The sequence below is a fragment of the Tachysurus fulvidraco genome, chromosome 26, assembly GCF_022655615.1.
Source record: "Tachysurus fulvidraco isolate hzauxx_2018 chromosome 26, HZAU_PFXX_2.0, whole genome shotgun sequence".
NCBI lineage: Eukaryota > Metazoa > Chordata > Actinopteri > Siluriformes > Bagridae > Tachysurus > Tachysurus fulvidraco.
The window spans coordinates 2,387,985-2,407,892 of NC_062543.1; the positions used below are offsets into that span (position 1 = coordinate 2,387,985).

At 41.2% G+C, this 19,908-nt stretch overlaps 1 protein-coding gene across 4 annotated transcripts in view; it reads right to left on the reverse strand.

Annotated features, from left to right (window-relative positions):
• Positions 1-9,829: 9,829 nt before the first annotated feature.
• The window catches only part of LOC113636577 (regulator of G-protein signaling 3-like), a 41,678-nt gene continuing 31,599 nt past the window's right edge, over positions 9,830-19,908 (reverse strand). The window contains exons 9-10 of one of the 4 annotated variants that reach the window (XM_047809107.1): positions 13,384-13,427; positions 9,830-12,139 (exon numbers count right to left, since the gene is read on the reverse strand). In XM_047809107.1, coding sequence (XP_047665063.1) covers positions 12,134-12,139; positions 13,384-13,427 — 50 coding nt within the window. In that variant the 3' untranslated portion in view covers positions 9,830-12,133. Of the gene's footprint in view, positions 12,140-12,950; positions 13,428-13,699; positions 13,823-19,908 lie in introns of those variants that run through there. The other 3 variants (XM_027136758.2, XM_047809109.1, XM_047809108.1) reach the window with 3 other exon arrangements.

The following is a 19,908-nucleotide window of genomic DNA, read 5'->3' on the forward strand; positions in this document are numbered from 1 at the left end:
TTGATGGTTGACTAGAGAAATGGATGGATGGATGGATGGATGGATGGATGGATGGATGGATGGATGGATGGATGGATGGATGGATGGATGGATGGGTGGATGGATGGTTGGATAGAGAAATGGATGGATATAGATAGATTGATGGATGGATAAATAGATGGATGGATGGATTGATGGATGGATGGATGGATGGATGGGTGGATAGATGTTTGATGGATGGCTTGATAGATGGATGGTTGGATAGAGAAATGGATCAATAGATGGATGGACAGATGGATGGATAGATGGACAGAAGGATGGATGGGTGGATGGATTGATAGATTGATGGTTGAATAGAGAAATGGATGGATGGATGGATGGATGGATGGATGGATGGATGGATGGATGGATGGATAAATGTATGAATGGATGGATGGGTGGATGGATGGATGGATATAGATAGATTGATGGATGGATAAATAGATGGATGGATGGATGGATGGATGGATGGATGGATGGATGGATGGATGGATGGATGGATGGATGGATGGTTTGATGGATGGCTTGATAGATGGATGGTTGGATAGAGAAATGGATGAATGGATGGATGGACAGATGGATGTATAGATGGATGGGTGGATGGCTTAATAGATGGATGGTTGGATAGAGAAATGGATGGATGGATGGATGGATGGATGGATGGATGGATGGATGGATGGATGGATGGATGGATGGATGGATGGATGGATGGATGGATGGATGGATGGATGGTTGGATAGAGAAATGGATGGAAGGATGGATGGATGGGTGGACGGATGTTGTAGTAGTTGTAAATATATAATGAAATTTGATCTGATTTAATATGTAAAACTGATAAAGAGCCTCAGGATAAAAACACAGCTCAGATCATCTTTCTACACAGACATATTTAGAAGACAAATTTCAGAGTAAGTTTTAAAGCCTTTCCTGTTCCTATCCATGGAGCACTGTGAGCATGTATTTATACCCAGAGGCTGTTTGCCTTGTCCTCTGAGAGATTCCCTCAGACAACAAGAACCTCAGCACATGACCTCACATGACTTCAGAATTAGAGGGTAAACACGCACTGGGACATTAACGTCCACTGTTGGACTGTAAATACTGTGTGCCAAGGTCAAGATGAAACAAAACTAAAGAGTAAAATCTAAATCTAACCTAAATCTAAAGCTCCCTGCTATAAAGGAGAAAAAGGTCCATGAATTAATGAAAACAGGTCAGTAAAATAAAGCGGTCCCTGACAGATGGACGAGCAGCATCCTGGTCTGGGAGACACACTGTATGAAAATAAAGCTGTGTTTCTGAGTAATTTAGTTGAAGGATAAGCTTTTGGTATAATCATTGCCCTGCTGCAGTCATTCTGTAATTGCACAGTTTTACAGAACACACCTGAAGCCAAAAGGCTCAAGGGTGAAATCAACATGAACACTATAAAGAAAGACAAAACACTGCAGTTGACATTAATTATGTAAAACAGGAAAGCTCACGAGGAGCTGCAAGCCAATCAATATGGTGACTAAGCGAAGTAAATCCAAACACCTTGTAATCCTGCTGAGGAAGAACTTATAGACAGGTAGTAGTGATAACCAGGATAATGCATGCTAAGAAGAAAGGAACCAGGAAGACCAGTCCTACATCCAGTCCAGTGACCAGTGAAGTCCAGTTACAGCCACAGCTGGACTATAAATACTGCAAGGAACCAAATAGACCAAGCCTAAGAAGCTGAGCATCTTGCATCTTATTCTCTTAGTTCTCCTGAAATGAACAAATCCGAAACTAAAATCAAAACTAATCTGCCCATAAAAACACAAGGGCGCCATGAGACGAGACTATTACACCGCGTAATGAAGCTCTAACTCCGGCTCGCTGAAAACGAATCAATCTTCAATCAATCTGTTTTATCTCATCCTAGTTTCCGATGTCCGGAGCGTCGACTATGGCTTGAGTTATTTGTGCTCTCTAGCTGCTGATGACAAAACATCAACGGTTATCAAGGAACAGAGAGAAAACACCAAACAAGGGCAGGACCGAAGCCGTTTGTTACAAGAGGATCTCTAAAGGGCGGATGAAATGCGCTTGTCTTAGCACCGGGCCTCGTAATCGATACAAGTCTTACGATCTGTCATTATAACTTGATATAAGAGATGAAATCTGTTTCTGGAGCTCAAGGAATAAACCCTGCACTGTATGGCGCAAAAAGCTCGAAGATCGTTTGCTCATGTACCTTTCATCCTTACTGCGTTTTAATGCCCATTGTAAGGAAAGACGTTTTCTTTTTCAAATTTATTTATATTTATATTCCTATTTTTTTTTATTAAATATTTAATGTTGTGGAACGTCCATGAAACACATTACTTCCTGTTATCGCTCACAGCTATATAAAGTCCTTGTTTCACCTGAAGTCTTTTTTCCAGCTTGTTATTTTCCAGAGAAACCAGTTAGAATGCAGCCATACATTATTTTCCCAGTCAATTCACACATTCAGCCGTCAGCGATAACGACGGTACAAACACTTGAGGTGATATCGATTTTAAATGGAATAAAACGTAAATACATTCGTTAATCCTGGCAAAATGTATTCCAAAAGTGGCAAGACGTGTCTCGCTGCTATGTCAACTGAATAAACTATAGTTTACATTATAATGTTGGTTAAAAGTCTTCAGAGGGAAACTGTGTTATTGGCTCGGCTGGACAAAAACATGACTCGAAATTCATATAAAGACTTCATATAAAAACAAAAAAATGTTTTTTCTAAATCTAAACAAACAACAAAACAAACACATATATACGCATATATATATATACATATATATATATATATATATGCGTATATATGTGTTTGTTTTGTTGTTTTGTTTGTTTGTTTGTTTGTTTGTTTGTTTGTTTGTTTTTAAGCTTTGTTAAAGCCAGGTTTAAAATAATAAAAAAATATATATTAAAAGTAAAAGAGTGCCAAAAGTTTTGCACACATACAGTAACTAATCTGTAAAATGTCAAATTTCATCGCCTCTTTGTTTAGCAAGAAATTAACTACAAGATGTTTTTTTTTTTACTACAAGGCTGGTCTGAGATGTCCTACATTTTGAAGTAGATTTATTTTTCCTGCGGTCCAGACTTAGCGTCTCATGTAAGGATTGAGGGGACAGAAATCATCCACATAGCTGGGATGACTCTCAAACAGTCAGAGAATGAAACCCAGCTGCAAAGGGACATCCAACTCCCACAACTCACATCCACAAACTTCCAGATTGTACGCAAAAAAAAAAATCTTCCCACAGAAATACAGCTTACTGTACAAACACGTTTACAAAACCAACTCATTTTAAATGCAGCTTACTTTATCATGCATCTGGCATAAATAACAAAACATTGAAGAAAATTCAGGGGGGGCACGGTGGCTTAGTGGTTAGCACGTTCGCCTCACACCTCCAGGGTTGTGGGTTCGGTTCCCACCTCCGCCTTGTGTGTGTGGAGTTTGCATGTTCTCCCCGTGCCTCGGGGGTTTCCTCCGGGTACTCCGGTTTCCTCCCCCGGTCCAAAGACATGCATGGTAGGTTGATTGGCATCTCTGGAAAATTGTCCGTAGTGTGTGAGTGTGTGAGTGTGTGAGTGAATGAGAGTGTGTGTGTGTGTGTGTGTGCCCTGCGATGGGTTGGCACTCTGTCCAGGGTGTATCCTGCCTCGATGCCCGATGACGCCTGAGATAGGCACAGGCTCCCCGTGACCCGAGGTAGTTCGGATAAGCGGTAGAAAATGAATGAATGAAGAAAATTCACTGACATGAATCTTTGCTGGAGGTCCAGTGGGTGGAGCTTAACTAACATAATTAGCATAGCTATATATTTATTATGTATATATTTAACATTATATACATTTCTAACATGACTATATTATATATATATTTACTTAACCAATGACAAAAACAACCTAGAATGAATTATACCCCAATGTTCTAATTGGTCAAAAGTTTTAATTGAATTAATTGACCTCAAATTCCTACATTCAATTTGCAAAGAAATATTGTATTTGATTAAAATCAAAATAACGTACAGCTGTTTTTCTGAAACGCATTCCCGTCAAGTTTACTCACATCATTTTTTAGAAACGTATCCTTATTCATGCAAACATATGACTTATCGAGTTTGCCAAGGATGGCAGACTGTTAGCCTGACATAAATAAACCTAAATAAATAAGTCCTGCACACGCCTCTGCCGCTCACCGCTGTTGGAGGCAAGAGTTTCTCTCTGCAGACAGACTGGAGGAAGGGTGTTTATTTATTTATACCACGTATAAACAAGAGACAAACATAGTCATAGATGCCCCACGCACTGACATCACTTCCCTTGCAGAAAGTGATGGGTGCAATAGCAACAAATCCCACAAGAAGTGTGGAAGTTCCTTCTCCATAACTGCTTCAGGAGTGTGGAGAGTACGTGCTAACTTCTCGAAGATTTGGAACTACCTTTCCTGTATTTAGAGATTTAAGGATGGCATTGAAAGAGTGTCAAGAGGCCAAGAAGTGTCCTTGCTTCCTTACTTCCTGCAGGGGCTCAATGTGGAACCTTCTCTAAAATAGAACAGGCTATTTGCCTAAGGTCAGTCATAGGAAAGCAGGTTCCTCAAGGAACCCCCTAGAAACTGGTGTCTCAAACAGTTAATGGTCTGGGTTGTAGATTAAAAGTCAGGGATTCAAGTCCCAGCACTGCTAATCTGCTAATGTTGGGCTCTTGAACGAGGCACTTAACCGTCTCTGTTTCAGGGTCAGTGTATCACACACACACACACACACCCCCCAAAAAATTTCACTGTGCTGTAATGTAGTGACGTGACATACGGCTAAGTACGGTGACCCATACTCAGAATTCGTTCTCTGCATTTAACCCATCCAAAGTGCACACACACACAGCAGTGAACACATACACACACCGTGAACACACACCCGGAGCAGTGGGCAGCCATTTATGCTGCGGCGCCCGAGGAGCAGTTGGGGGGATTCGGTGCCTTGCTCAAGGGGACCTCAGTCGTGGCCGGCCCTAGACTCGAACCCACAACCTTCGGGTTACAAGTCAGACTCTCTAATCATTAGGCCACAACTGTCCCTTTTTAATTTATTTTTTTTTTTAAATAGATGTATATGTGACATATAAATTCTCCTTCTAAAGAATATTTTACAAATCCTTTTTTCTAAAAAGTTTTTTTCTGATAAACATTAGAAACCATTAAACTCCAAATTCCATGATTCCTTTCTACAGAAAGGCCAAGACCTTATTTAGCACATTATATTCATTTTCTTGAAATAGATTCAGGTATGTTTACTTCTTGAAAGTTCAAATTGGAATTCCATCTAAATGGAAGATGTTTAAGGGATAAAAGACTTCTTAATCTGTTTAGGGTCTTCGCCAAAATTCCTGGTTCTCAAAATGGTCCTTGTCCTGGTTGATGTCTTTTTCTAATGATTGAGAAGGTGTAAATGCATATTTTGACCTTTTTTAATCTACAAAACATCCTGTTCTTTAATAGGTAACGTGTTGTCTGAGATCCTTGTACAGTAAGTACTGGGCACAGAATGATGGTAAGGAATCATACTGTAGGTTACATTAGGAAAGGGCTAAGAATCGTCCCTGCTTACAAAACTGCATTCAGCTTGGTGTACCTGACAACTTCATTTCTACTCGGTGCAAGGCTGCTCCGACATTAGTTACAGACTACATAAAGACGAATTCTGCAGGAATGAAAAAAGCAAGGAAAGAAGCAAAAGAAAGGATCGAGCGCACTTTTGCTGCCCCGGGTATATCCTGGTATTAGTGTCAATGGAACACTTAATATCTATGTATCTCTTGTACAGGGTCAATACTCCATGCATGAGCAACCCCTGTGCAGTGTTCGTCAGGGATTTGTAGCAACGAATGCCAAATCTCAAGTTCATTAAGACTGGAAATAGCTGACCTCAGTCTCCAGCGGCTCTTAATTTTGAAATACATTCTCAAGCTTCTGGTCTCTAAGGCAGCCACTCATTTAGAAACAAGGTCGCTCTAGCGTGTGATCTTCGAACTAGTGCAGCAAGTCACTTTTGATTTGGTCTGGTTAATCGGAGGCCTGGGGCCTATTTTAAAACACTTCAGGGTAGATTGAAGCACTTAACATGCCAGACATTGCCACACTGGTCTAGAGATATATTATGTAATAGACGGGCAAAGCCCAGGAATAATTCTGCACTGTTCGGATTCAAAGAAGAGTGCACAGACCAGCAGAAGTCCAAACTCGCCCCTCGGCTGATTTGCTAGTGGAAGCTATTCCGAAATACCAAAGTGTATTCATGTGACCCGACACTGTAGTGACCTTAAAGGCGTTACAGATAATTCGAACCGAAGTAAGGCTCTTACACAACTCCTGGGTTACAGAAGAGGGGGAAAAAAAACAATGCTATTTTTGCAAAGGAATCTTGGACTGCAATTTCTAGCGCATTATGTCAGACACTAATTCAGGTATCTGTTGCAGTGGAAGCATTAAACGCATTTTGCAACGTGTAACCGCAGGAAATGCAATATCTCATTTTTAACACGATTTAAAAACCAAAGCCATTGTTTCTTTATATCCAACTAGGGGTGATGGATCGCTCGAACCAAGCCGAGATTATCCTGATGATAAAATGGTGCTGTCAATCTGATAATCTCCCTTGGCGTGAGATAATCGGAGGGTTTACCGTTTAATGCTGTGATTTACATGCCTTCGCCAAAGGCCGTGCCAAACGAATATTGCACTGCCGCCTCTTTCTCAGCAGAGGAGATTAAGAGATCTGTGGGGTATGCATTTTGCTGAAACATGCCCGGTCCATTCCAGTCGTCTCAGTTCAACCTGGAACACCCTGATGGCTCCTAGAGGCTTAAAAAGGCAGTAAAATAGGACGAGCTCATCACCTACAGGTCTGCGGAGTGGATGTGATTTGATATGAAATCTAGAGAATGGCAAAGGTCTCGATAGAGTCAGGTTCAGATCTTCGGCACCTTCCGAGGTTTTATCTTATTCCAGCCATCAATGACTTATGTAACATTTTCATTCGTGTGTAAAGAACCGAATGATTTTATCTCCTTAAATCTGATCAAAATGATTCAGGACTCTGATGTCTTTCAGTGATGTTCCCTCTGTTGAAAACCTTACACAAAAATTTAGAGGTTGAAGGTAAATTCCTGAGTGTCTACTTATAAATAAGCTTCATAATAGCCACCGCTGTGGAGTGAGACAAAGAAATTCCATGGACACACCCAAAAAAAGGAACAAATTCCATTTTTTGGCCTGTGGGAAAAAAGAGTTTTTGTGTCTAGAGACATTAGGAATGAGAAGAAAGCAGTACAGGCCACCGGTGCCTCTGGTATGTCTACGGTAAGTAACTGATAGGATGTACGATATAACTATTGATAGGCATCGGTAGATGTTAGATCACCACCAGTGGTAGAAGTTAGATCACCACCAGTGGTAGATGTCAGATCACCACCAGTGGTAGATGTCAGATCACCACCAGTGGTAGATGTCGGATCACCACCAGTGGTAGATGTCGGATCACCACCAGTGGTAGATGTCAGATCACCACCAGTGGTAGATGTCAGATCACCACCAGTGGTAGATGTCGGATCACCACCAGTGGTAGATGTCAGATCACCACCAGTGGTAGATGTCAGATCACCACCAATGGTAGATGTCAGATCACCACAAGTGGCCATTTATACCTAAAGGAAACGAGCCAAGAGCAGAAGTCAGCAAAACCCTAGATCCTGCAGAAGCTGTGTCTCCTGGTGTCAATTTCTGTACAACAGCTCTATATCATTTTCAAATTACCAGACTGACACCCTGAATCAACAGACTACAATACTCCTATTAGCAGCAGTGCCAGGTGGGATAGCTTCCATTATCACCTCCTACGTGAAGTGCTCTGAAATTGTGCATCTCATCTAACATAGAGTCATCAGCGTGCTTTTTCTCTGCCGCACTTTTCACATTTTCCAGCTTTTCATTTTTCAGCTGAGGATGAAAGAGGTTCATCGAGTCCGCCTTCCGTGAAATCCTGTTATCGCCTAAGCCCCAATGGTTTGAGTGTTATGTTTCAGATCTGTCTTACAAGTGCTTTTGTAACTTATTGTTATGTGTTGTGGCTCCTTCACGGCACCGCTAGTAAGGGGAAGCGGGCGGTTTTGTGCTAAAGGTGTTCGGTCTGTCACAGGATTAGAGACGGCCACCAGAGACACTTTCTCACAATTTCACAGTGAGAGAACTTGATAATGATGTTTGTCCCTTCCGTCTCCGTGTAAAAGGTTTTCTGGTCTAGATCGAGCCACTGGAAAGAGGAAAGGATGTGATGTCGTCCGTGTCGTCCGTGATTACAGGCAACGGTGAAGTATGATGATAGTTATGATGATGATCATGCTGAAGCTGATTACAGTGAATATATTAATGAGATGATAATGATAATGATCAGAATGATTATGTTATGATGATGATGATGATGATGGTGGTGGTGGTGGTGGTGGTGGTGGTGACAAAGATGAAGGTGATGGAGATGGTGTGGAGAACATAATGCTGATGTGGATGCTAATGATGGTAATGAAGATGAAGGGGGGGTGTAGGGACGAAGAAGAAGAAGAAGAAGAAGAAGAAGAAGAAGAAGAAGAAGAAGTAAACAAAAGAAAAGGATGATGATGATGATGATGATGATGATGATGATGATGATGATGATGATGTTGAAGAAGATGAGCATAAACAAACAGACTCCAACTGCTCCGTATCCAACATTTCACACTTTAAACTAAAGCTCTGTGAATCTCTCTCTCTCTCTCTCTCTCTCTCTCTCTCTCTCTCTCTCTCTCTCTCTCTCTCTCTCTCTCTCTCTCTCTCTCTGGACTATGTGAAAGCTAAATGGACTCACGTCAGCATAATCCGAGAGCAGATGTTTATGCAGAGAGTCTTCTGATCTGAGAAGCCTCTTCTTGCTCGCTGCTCTGTCCGACAAATTCCCCATGACTGCTGTCCACACGGAGTTCAGGAAACAAAGTGTTCTGATTCCTGTTCCTCGTGAGCTTTTTCCTCCTTTCTCTCTCTCTCTCTCTCTCTCTCTCTCTCTATCCTCTCACTCTTTCACAGCTTATCTCACTTGAATCTGGGTTAGACGGGCTCCTTGGTGGGTTTGTGCTAAAATAGCCTGACCACTTGCTAGCATGCTGGTGTGGTGCACGGTGCTTGTGGCTCAGGATGAGAGGACACAAATGATAGCGTTTCTGAGCTCAGGAAGAGAGGGACCAAAATAATCCCTGAGAAATCCACAGAAAACTATTAGGTCTTCTAACAGCAGCGTGAGCTTTACAGAGCAATGCGGAGGAGAACACTTTGAAATATGAAGCCACGACAATCTCAGGGCAGGTTGCAACATTCCAGACTTACTGTAGCTTTACTGTCTAGATGACGACAAACAACCCCAAAAAGCCACGTAATCCACCACGCAACCTGTCAGTCCTCCTTGCAGAGAGCATTCCTGTCTTATCTTCTTCTTTTTTGACTAAACAACAGTGAAAAAAATGACCAGACGTCTCCATATACAGTAGTCCCGTTACATCCCATAATAACCTAAGCTAAGGAGCAAGTGCAGCGTGTAGCTATGATTTATAAAGAATAATTGTGAGAATGCAGTTTAGAAAACAATACGGAAATGTGGTGTGTGTGTGTGTGTGTATGTGTGTGTGTGTGTGTGTGTGTGTGTGTGTGTGTGCAAGGAATAACACACTCCATGTTGTATTGCTATAATAAATATTCAACAGTGTGAAACAATTAAAAGTCGATCATTTCTATTTATTTATTTATTTATTAAATACCGCTTTTTATTTGACACTGTGGAACATTAGCACAAAAAAACGAAACTGTACGTCACAAATCGTAGACGATTGGTTTATCGAGCTCTTCTAGTAAAGCCGTGCGTCTTCGTCTTGTAGGTCATACCGAAGCGAAACAATTCCGCAGTGTTACTTCTGTATTTTGATTCAATGCAATTTGATTCTTCTTGCTTAGAAGGACACAAAAAAAGGCACAACGAGGTTCATCTACAGGGATTGACACCAAAAAACATACCACTTCTCGTTGTTGATGTTTCCAGATGGTATTTTCTCTTCTGCTCGACACAATTTCACCTCTATATCCGGTAACAAAACCCCTTAAGGGGGAGCACCAATGCAATTATGCATTTCAGAGGCAGGAGAAACGACCTGAAGTTTGTGCACAGATAACATGAAAAGGGTGAAAAAAAAAACCATACACACACGCCAGACCGATCCTACTAACGAGATTGTTATGCCATTACCGCATTGTTCTATCTCTCTTGTCCCTTTTATTTGTCTCCCTCTCAGAGACCGAGAGTCTCCGGGTATATAGTTACGCCAGAGCTTGGAGACAAGGGAAGAAAGCGGAATCGAGTTAAGGCCGTGGATTACATTACAACACTTCACCAGTTCATCACTCACTGGTCCTTATACATGCTTTCACCACAGTCAGATATCGTCTGATTTCTATACGTTTAATCAGATCGGTTACGAACCAATACACAGAACTGCACCTAAAATACAGAGGTATATTAATGTCCCTCTAACGTTTTCTGTAAGTGTGTGAACATATTGTGGTTATAACAAGTAATGAGACAGATTTTACAGTGTATACAATTTGATTTTGTTTTCTAGATCGGGGGGGGGGGGGTTGTTGAAAAGTAAAAAAAAAAATAATGTTTTTAATTCCATTTCTGAAAAATGAACATGTACAACAGCATGTGCCAAGTTTCTCCATCTGTGTACAGATATCGCAGCCCTTACAGGAGGCAGCTCTGCTCCGCCGTCAGGGCCGCAGCGGCCATTGATCACAAACCAGTGATGAAGGTGTACTTTATCCACGGTGATCGATAAACAAGTATTTACAGAGAGAAGGACAGAGAGAAAGAGAAAGAGAGAGAGAGAGAGAGAGAGAGAGAGAGAGAGAGAGAGAGAGAGAGAGAGAGAGAGAGAGAGAGAGAGGAACTTTAACCCCTGCTACTTCAGGTGAATTTGAACTGGCAGTGTGCTTTTTCCTACAAGAGGTAATAACACCCTCACAGATATTGCTATATCAATATTAAACCGCTAACATTCCCAAACACACACACACACACACACACACACACACACACACACACACACACACACACACACACACACACACACACACACACAATCCCACACCAGCAATGGTGCAATAAAGTGTATCACAGAAATGTGTTAAGGAGATTTTTGCCATATCAGCCTTAGCAGAATAGAATAGAATAGAATAGAATAGAATAGAATAGAATAGAATAGAATAGAATAAATGGATGGATGGATGGATGGATGGATGGATGGATGGATGGATGAATGGATGGATGGATGGATGGACTGTTGGCTAAATGGCTGGATGGTGGGCAGAGAGACAAACAGAGAGATAGACAGACACAAGATGGTAAAAAACAACAACAAATGCTCAAGATGACATGCGGCATAACAAACGAGTTGCACGTGTCCTCTGACTCTCGTCTGTGTTTCTCTTCATCCGCTCTGCACTTTTGTCCCCTTTTGTCCCTCACACTATCAGCCTGGGCTTTGACCAACAGCTCGAGCTTTAATTCTCGGATTAACCCTAATACATACTCGTATCCTAGCAACGGCACGCTACAAACCCCTTCCTCAGCTTTAACGTGGTTATGTTTTGTTTGTTTTTTTAATAACGGTTCATATTCTGCTCCGGAAAGGGTGTCTGTTTATCTTATGGGGAATTCATCATTAGGATTCACCTGACTGATTACAATAAAGTTTTAAATAGTTGGGACACAAGCAGGAAAGTAGGAAGATGTCTCCGTGTGGCACTGACACATGTCCTCCTCTGCAGAGGGAGAAATAAAGGCGCACATTATGAGGAAGAAGTGAGTGCCAGGCCGAGGGGTGACAGGCAGAATGAAACGGATGCCGTCATCACCACGTCTCCCGCAGAGTCACTTCCTGTCATAAGCGACAGCGACAAACTCCCAGCTGGAGTCAGCACACTCCAGACATCTCCGACATCACACACCACACGGACAGAACCTCACGCCTGGAAAAAACGCTCTGTTTTAGGGAACTAATTGGACAGAATGCATATTTTTGTTCCTTTTTTTTTTACCCGTTCGACGGCCGTGGGCCATGTGTCGAAAGCTGGAGTCGTCCCCGTCTGCTGTGTTTAAAATAGGCGAGGAGTTGTTAAAAAATTCGTTGGGATTTAATTAGGTGATATATTGGTGTTTTCAGAAGGGGATGGGGGAAAAAAGAGGACAGTGACGTAGATGATAATCGCTCCGGGAGGAAAGCAAAACAGACTTGAGTAAAGAGGATTAGAAGAATTAGAAGGGAGGGAGAGATGAATAAGATGTCTAGTAACTTGTGTGATTACTATCAAGAAAGACGTCCACAAATCTCCCACTGATCTCAGATCTGATCAATCAGCCAAGACACATCCTTTAATCTAATGCTGGAGGAACCGAACTCACCCTAAATCTGATCCATAAACACATGGCTGTATCAATATGACACATAAGTCAAAGATTAAGCATGTTTGGATCAGGATTATGAAGACTTGGGTGGGTTTATGATTATGCTTATGGACTTTGGGTGCCACTGACGTTCGTTAACTTCTATTAGCTACATTAGCATCATAACTGTGGTGCAGAACTAAAGAAACAAACAAATGTCTACATTACTCTGGAATGGATGGATGGACAGATATTGGGGATGATGGAAAGGATGATTGGGTGGTTGGATGGATGGATGATAAAGGAACAGTTGGCTAGATGGATGGATGGATGGATGGATGGATGGATGGATGGATGGATGGATGGATGGATGGATGGATGGATGGATGGATGGTGTGGTACATGAAAGGATTGATAGATAGAGGAAGGATGGATAGATGGATGGACGGACAGACAGATGGTTGGTTGGTTGGATGGATGGATGGATGGATGGATAATATATAAATATATGGCTGGATAACAGAATGAATGGTTGGATAGCCAGATGGGTAAATGGATATAGGAATGGACGGACAGATGGAAAGAAAGATGAATGACTGGATAGACAGTTCGATATATCAATCAGCGGTAGGAAAGCGAAATTAATGGTTGGATGGATTGATGGACGGTGGATGGAATTTGTGATGGTGGAATGAAGGCTTGGACAGACATATAGATGGATGGATGTCAAGATAGACAGACAAACGGACAGACGAACATATATTTTAATGACACAAACAGACAGACAGACAGACAGACATACAGATAGGGTACACTGCACTTAACTGACCTCAGTCATGTGGATGAGATAGAAGCGAAGCTCGTCACTGTGATCTGCACACAAATAGAAAGAAGACGTCAGAGTTCAAGAAAGCAACACTGGAATAAGAAAGCCTACTGGATTCATACTGCAGGAAGTAAACAACTTCACACTCTCACACACACACACTCACACCCACAGAGAGAGAGAGAGAGAGAGAGAGAGAGAGAGAGAGAGAGAGAGAGAGAGAGAGAGAGAGAGAGAGAGAGATTCGCAAAACATAGCTAGTTTATCATTTAACACACACACCCCCATGCCCAAACCCTCAGTCTCACTTCTAATCAATTAGATTGATTTCCTATTTGTTGTTCCCAGCTGTCCATCACAATGTCTCCCGCCCTCTCACAAGCTCACTTTGTCATTCATTGGGTGACAGGCACTGACAGCTGCTTCTGATTGGTGACCTAACCTAAGCAGAGAACAAACATTGTTTATTAACCTCCAAACTTTCTGAAGAAAGGAGAAGAGTTTAACGGTGAGTTGGAGCTGTGGATGATGGAGCATTGGGAGAATGCTGCAGAGTTTCTGCTCATCAATCAGTCCACTAAGGCCAAACTTACCATGACACAGAGATAAACTGAGCTCTCACATGGCCCTCGGTGATAACCGGAGCTCTCCAACAACATGGTGATAACCCGGAGCTCTTACACGACACAGAGATAAACTGAGTACTCACACAGCATGGCGATAACCGGAGCTCTCACACAACACGCTATAACCAAAGCTCTCAAACAACACGCAATAACTGGAGCTCTCACATGACAGACATAAACTGAGCACTCACATGGAATGGTGATAGCTGGTGCTCTCACACAGCAAAGAGATAAACTGAGCTCTCACACAGCAAAGAGATAAACTGAGCTCTCACACGGCAAAGAGATAAACTGAGCTCTCACACAGCAAAGAGATAAACTGAGCTCTCACACAGCAAAGAGATAAACTGAGCTCTCACACAGCAAAGAGATAAACTGAGCTCTCACACGGCAAAGAGATAAACTGAGCTCTCACACAGCAAAGAGATAAACTGAGCTCTCACACAGCAAAGAGATAAACTGAGCTCTCACACGGCAAAGAGATAAACTGAGCTCTCACACGGCAAAGAGATAAACTGAGCTCTCACACAGCATAAAGATAAACTGAGCTCTCACACGGCAAAGAGATAAACTGAGCTCTCACACGGCAAAGAGATAAACTGAGCTCTCACACAGCATAAAGATAAACTGAGCTCTCACACGGCAAAGAGATAAACTGAGCTCTCACACGGCAAAGAGAAAAACTGAGCTCTCACACAGCATAAAGATAAACTGAGCTCTCACACGGCACAAAGATAAACTGAGCACTCGCACAGCGATAACCAGAGCTCTCACACGGTACAATGTCAAACTCCTGAACTGAATTTCTGAAGAACACTAAATAAATTTATTATGAATGGTTGAATGGATGGATAGATGGATGGACAGATGGATGGACAGACAGACAAGTGACATAGAACAGCATGGTTTTGGTTGACAGCATAGAGGAAATGATCTTGTGAATTATACAAACAAGAAAACAGAAAAACAGGCAGGCAGACAGACAGAACAGACAGAAAGGACAGACAGAAGGGACAGACAGACAGGACAGACAGAAAGGACAGACAGAAGGGACAGACAGACAGCAACCAAAAGAAATCATTTTATTTTCTATTATTTATAATTTTCTATTTTACGGACAGTTGGACAGGCAAAAAGTTAGACAAGAAAACAGACAAAATGACACACATACAATAAGACAGACAGTCAAAAAGACAAACAGACAGATAGACAGGCGTCTGTGCCTGTCAGACAGACAGTGAGACAGAAAGACAAAGAGTCAGAGACAAAAGGACATACAGCCAGATGGAGATAAAAAATATAGATAGATAGATAGATAGATAGATAGATAGATAGATAGATAGATAGATAGATAGATAGATAGATAGACAGACAGACAGACAGACAGACAGACAGACAGACAGACAGACAGACAGACAGACATACTGTCCAGTGACTGTGTCAAACTCTCATCATCAGGGACTATGTCATATCAGTGCTCAGGACATTCATCTTCATTAATTCACCTGCAGTCCTGTGTCATTGTGTGGGGGCTTGTGGGTGTGTGTGTGTCTGTGTGTGTGTGTGTGTGTGTGTGTGTGTGTGTGTGTGTGTGTGTGTGTGTGTAACAGCTCTAATCTGATGAGAGGAGACACATGTATAGCGTGCTGTCAGAGGGCCACCTGCAGGCTCTCCCACAGCTGCAGTGCATGCTGTCAACCTGTCACCATCTCCTGAATACACACACACACACACACACACACACACACACACACACACACACATTCACACACACCCCTACAACAGGTCAGCTCTCTGTATGCTCAAATCAAACACTAATGTTTTGTGTAAGGGAATGAGTGTGTTAATGTGTGAAGGGGTAAAGTGTGTGTGTGTGTGTGTGTGTGTGTGTGTGTGTGTGTGTGTGTGTGTGTGTGTGTGTGTGTGTGTGTGTGTGAGAGAGAGAGAGAGAGAGAGAGAGAGAGAGAGAGAGAGAGAGAGACACTGAAGGTTACTGCATCAAGTCATCTTGCGGAGATTAACAACACTGGCTATGTGCTAATCTGCACAAATCCGCATGCTCCATTATTTCATCTCCCTCTTATACAAATTACAGCGACTTTTATGAACTTCAGAAACGCTCATTACATCATCAACACGAGACAATTAATATCTGCACACAATCGCTTTAATACACAAATTAAAAACAGGCTTAGGCCTGGAGTAAAGGTGCGCTCAGGGATATTTTTTTTACTTTACATTTCGTAAATATTTAGCTCACGTCTCTTTAAATTCTGCCAGCTGTAATGAAATACTCAATAAAAGGTGAAAACTAGTGTCTCTGATGCACTTCAGGCTTTTTAAACAATATAAAAACAAATGATTTGGACAGACATTATCGCAAAAAATAAATAAAATTTTTTTAAAAAATAATCACACAAAAGGATCTGCTTTTCACACCAGCATTCGCACCTGCACATTTTGTATAAAGAAATGAAAGAGGCTGTAATTTTTCTGCAATTGTAAGTGTAATAATGACAAGCTAATATCTGCTAAAATTGCTTACTGCACCTTTAACAAGGTGATAAAACCAGGTATTATTCATTCTCTACCGCTTTATCCAAACTTTTCGGGTCACGGGGAGCCTGTGCCTATCTCAGGCGTCATCGGGCAGGATACACCCTGGACGGAGTCCAACCCATCGCAGGGCACACACACACTCTCATAACACTCACGCATTCACACACTACGGACAATTTTCCAGAGATGCCAATCAACCTACCATGCATGTCTTTGGACTGGGGGAGGAAACCGGAGTACCCGGAGGAAACCCCCGAGGGGCAGGGAGAGCATGCAAACTCCGCACACACAAGGCGGAGGCGGGAATCGAACCCCGACCCTGGAGGTGTGAGGCGAACGTGCTACCCACTAAGCCACCGTGCCCCCTCAAAACCAGGTATTACCTAAAGCTAAATCTAGTCCAAACCCAGACTTATCATATAAGTTCTAATTAAAGCTCAGTTTCTAAGTGTAAATACATAAGCATAAGCACCTTCTTACTATTCTGACCTCAGATCAGACATAAGACAATACATTTTGTAATAAACAAACAAACAAACAAACAACTAAATAAATAAATATACGTTACAAACAAAGCATAAGCTTTAGGTCACTGGTTGCCATTTGCTGTCTTCTGATTGGGTAAAATGCATCATGTGACCAGCTCTAACGATAAAAGACATGCAAACTGTTTATTATTTATTGAACAAAATAGATTATCTAATTATTTAAGAATGGTTTCATTAAACAGAAACGATTCATTACAAATAAATAAACACATAAAATATTCAGTAATCTCAATAAAAGGCATCATGTTTGCACATTTTTATTATTATTATTATTATTATTATTATTATTATTATTATTATTATTATTATTATTATTGAGTATGTTTGAGTAAGGTTTATTAGTTCTTTCTTTCTACCAGCAGAGGTCACACTTGTATTCCAAAAGAAACACATTCTAATGTTCAGCCCCAAAGGAAATGTACCGAATTTCCCACTTAGTCTAAAGTGATCAGTAAAATCGTGAACATACTGAAACTATTAAACGGCTTGTGTTAATCATCACAAACGTACATTTAAATGCATTGCAACAGACGCTGTCCACTTTATTAGGAACATCTGTACACCTGCACATTCATGAGTTATCACGTCTGAGCTTGACTTAGATGAGAATGTTCACATTAAACATAAAAAAAAAAGTCTGATCTCTGTGACTTTCAGAGGTGGCAAAAGTACACACATCCTTTACATATCCTTTAAGTACAGATACTCATATTTTAAAAGACTCCAGTAAAAGTAGAAGTAGTGACTACACTCTTTTACTCAAGTTAAAGTAAAGAAGTATGGGCTCTGACATGTACTTAAGTAAAAAGTCGCCGTTATTACTACCTGTTTAGTGTCATGCTGGTAACAGGATGTCATGTTTTATATATACATGTGCGTGTGTGTGTGTGTGTGTGTGTGTGTGTGTGTGTGTGTGTGTGTGTGTGTGTGTGTGTGTGTGTGTGTGTGTGTGTGTGTGTGTGTGTGTATATATAATTTTGGAGTGTGCTGATGAATATTTGTGTTCATCAGCCACAAGAGTGTTACGAAAGGCAGGCACTGATGTAGGTGAGGTAGGTTGGAGTCAGCGTTCACATTCATCCCAAAGGTGTTCAGAAGGGATGAGATCAGAAAACAACCACATATAGCAGGAAAGGTCAGGTGACCCAATACTTTTGGAAATATAATGTATACCAAGTGTATCACCAAGGCCATATCCCAAACTGTAGGGAGATTCCAGCTCTGTCCTTAAAAACAATTCAAAATTATTGTGATGTTTTACAAATGACAAAATTAATGCTAATTAAATTAAGCACTTCGTGTTTTTTGGGTTGACACCAGGGGCAGTTCTAGGGTTTCATCTTTAGGGGGTTTTTAGCCCTCAGTGAGAATTTAAAACAAGAAGAGTTCTATATTATATATTATATGACAACTCTGGTAATAAGAATAGTGACATTTCACTGCTTTTGGTTGCCGTCTTTGCGTCTTTCCGCCGATTAACGTTATAGATAAACGCCTCCAGCTCTGACTGCGCGTGCACGCTGCGCGTACCTGTGCTTTTCTGTTCAAATAAAGCAGACAGCTGAAGACGCACTTTTGAAAGACTACAACACACGCGTGTAAAAGCAAAGTAAAAAAAAATCACTCTTGGATCAAACTGATAAATAATTTTCTTTCCCATCGACGACATGTCCTGCATTTTAACGTCATTTTATTGTTTATTTATGAAAGTAAAAATGATCCTTAATGTTTTAGGTCTAGACGCAGACGCATAAAGGTCACAACGCATTCGCCAGGAATCCTTTTTGACGCCGATTATTACAAACATCTCCGTCATATATGGCCATGTGTGTTGGGGAATGTCCTCGTTGTTAAATACTTTTTTGGTGACTCCCTCTGAATGAACATTAGCTTTTGTAGGCGCTGCTCATTGTTAGCTCCGCTATCCTTAGTCTATGTCTGATAGCCAGTAAATAATACAGTACACCAGTCACATGGGGAAAAAGCCGCACAATGATAGGATGATAGGCTGGAAACAGCTCAATGAGAAGGAATAATACTAAAAGTAACGAGTCTGTTTGGAAAATGTAGAAGTAAAAAGTACAGATATTTGTGTAAAAATGTAATGATTAAAAGTAAAAAGTTGTCCGAAAAATAAATAGTGGAGTAAAGTACTGATACCAGAAAAATGTACTTAAGTACAGTAACGAAGTATTTTTACTCCGTTACTTCCCACCTCTGGTGACTTTAGTTTGGAGTGTTTCAGATCAAAAACGGCTGATCTTCTGGGATTTTCATAATAAATGAAAACATAGACAGGAAGTCTGTAGTAACTCAAATAATCACTCGTGGTGAGCAGAATAGCATCTCAGAACAGATCAGACCTTGATGTGGATGGGTGACAAAGCAGAAGACCGTGTCAGGTTCCTAAGTCTGGAACATGACCAGGTGATCTTTGTCTAATCTAATCTGTCCGGTTTGGGTGAATCTGTGTTATCCCATGAAAGCAAAAATTAGATTAAATTAAATTAGATTAGATTTAGATTAGATTTAGATTATATATCTGCATGGATGTGTGCATGTTCAGGTGTCCCTAATAAAGTGGCCACCGGGTGAATATTTATCATTTAGCATATGGACAGTTTCATAAAAAAAACAAACATTATGATGGTTCTATCACCCTAAGCATTAAGCCACGCCCCTTACCCGAGTCTGCTGACGCTGGAGACTCTTTCAGATGTGTAATAAACATAGCCTTACAGAAAGCCTCAGCAGTTCAACAATAAAAGGTTAAACGGATGCAGTAACTCAACCCC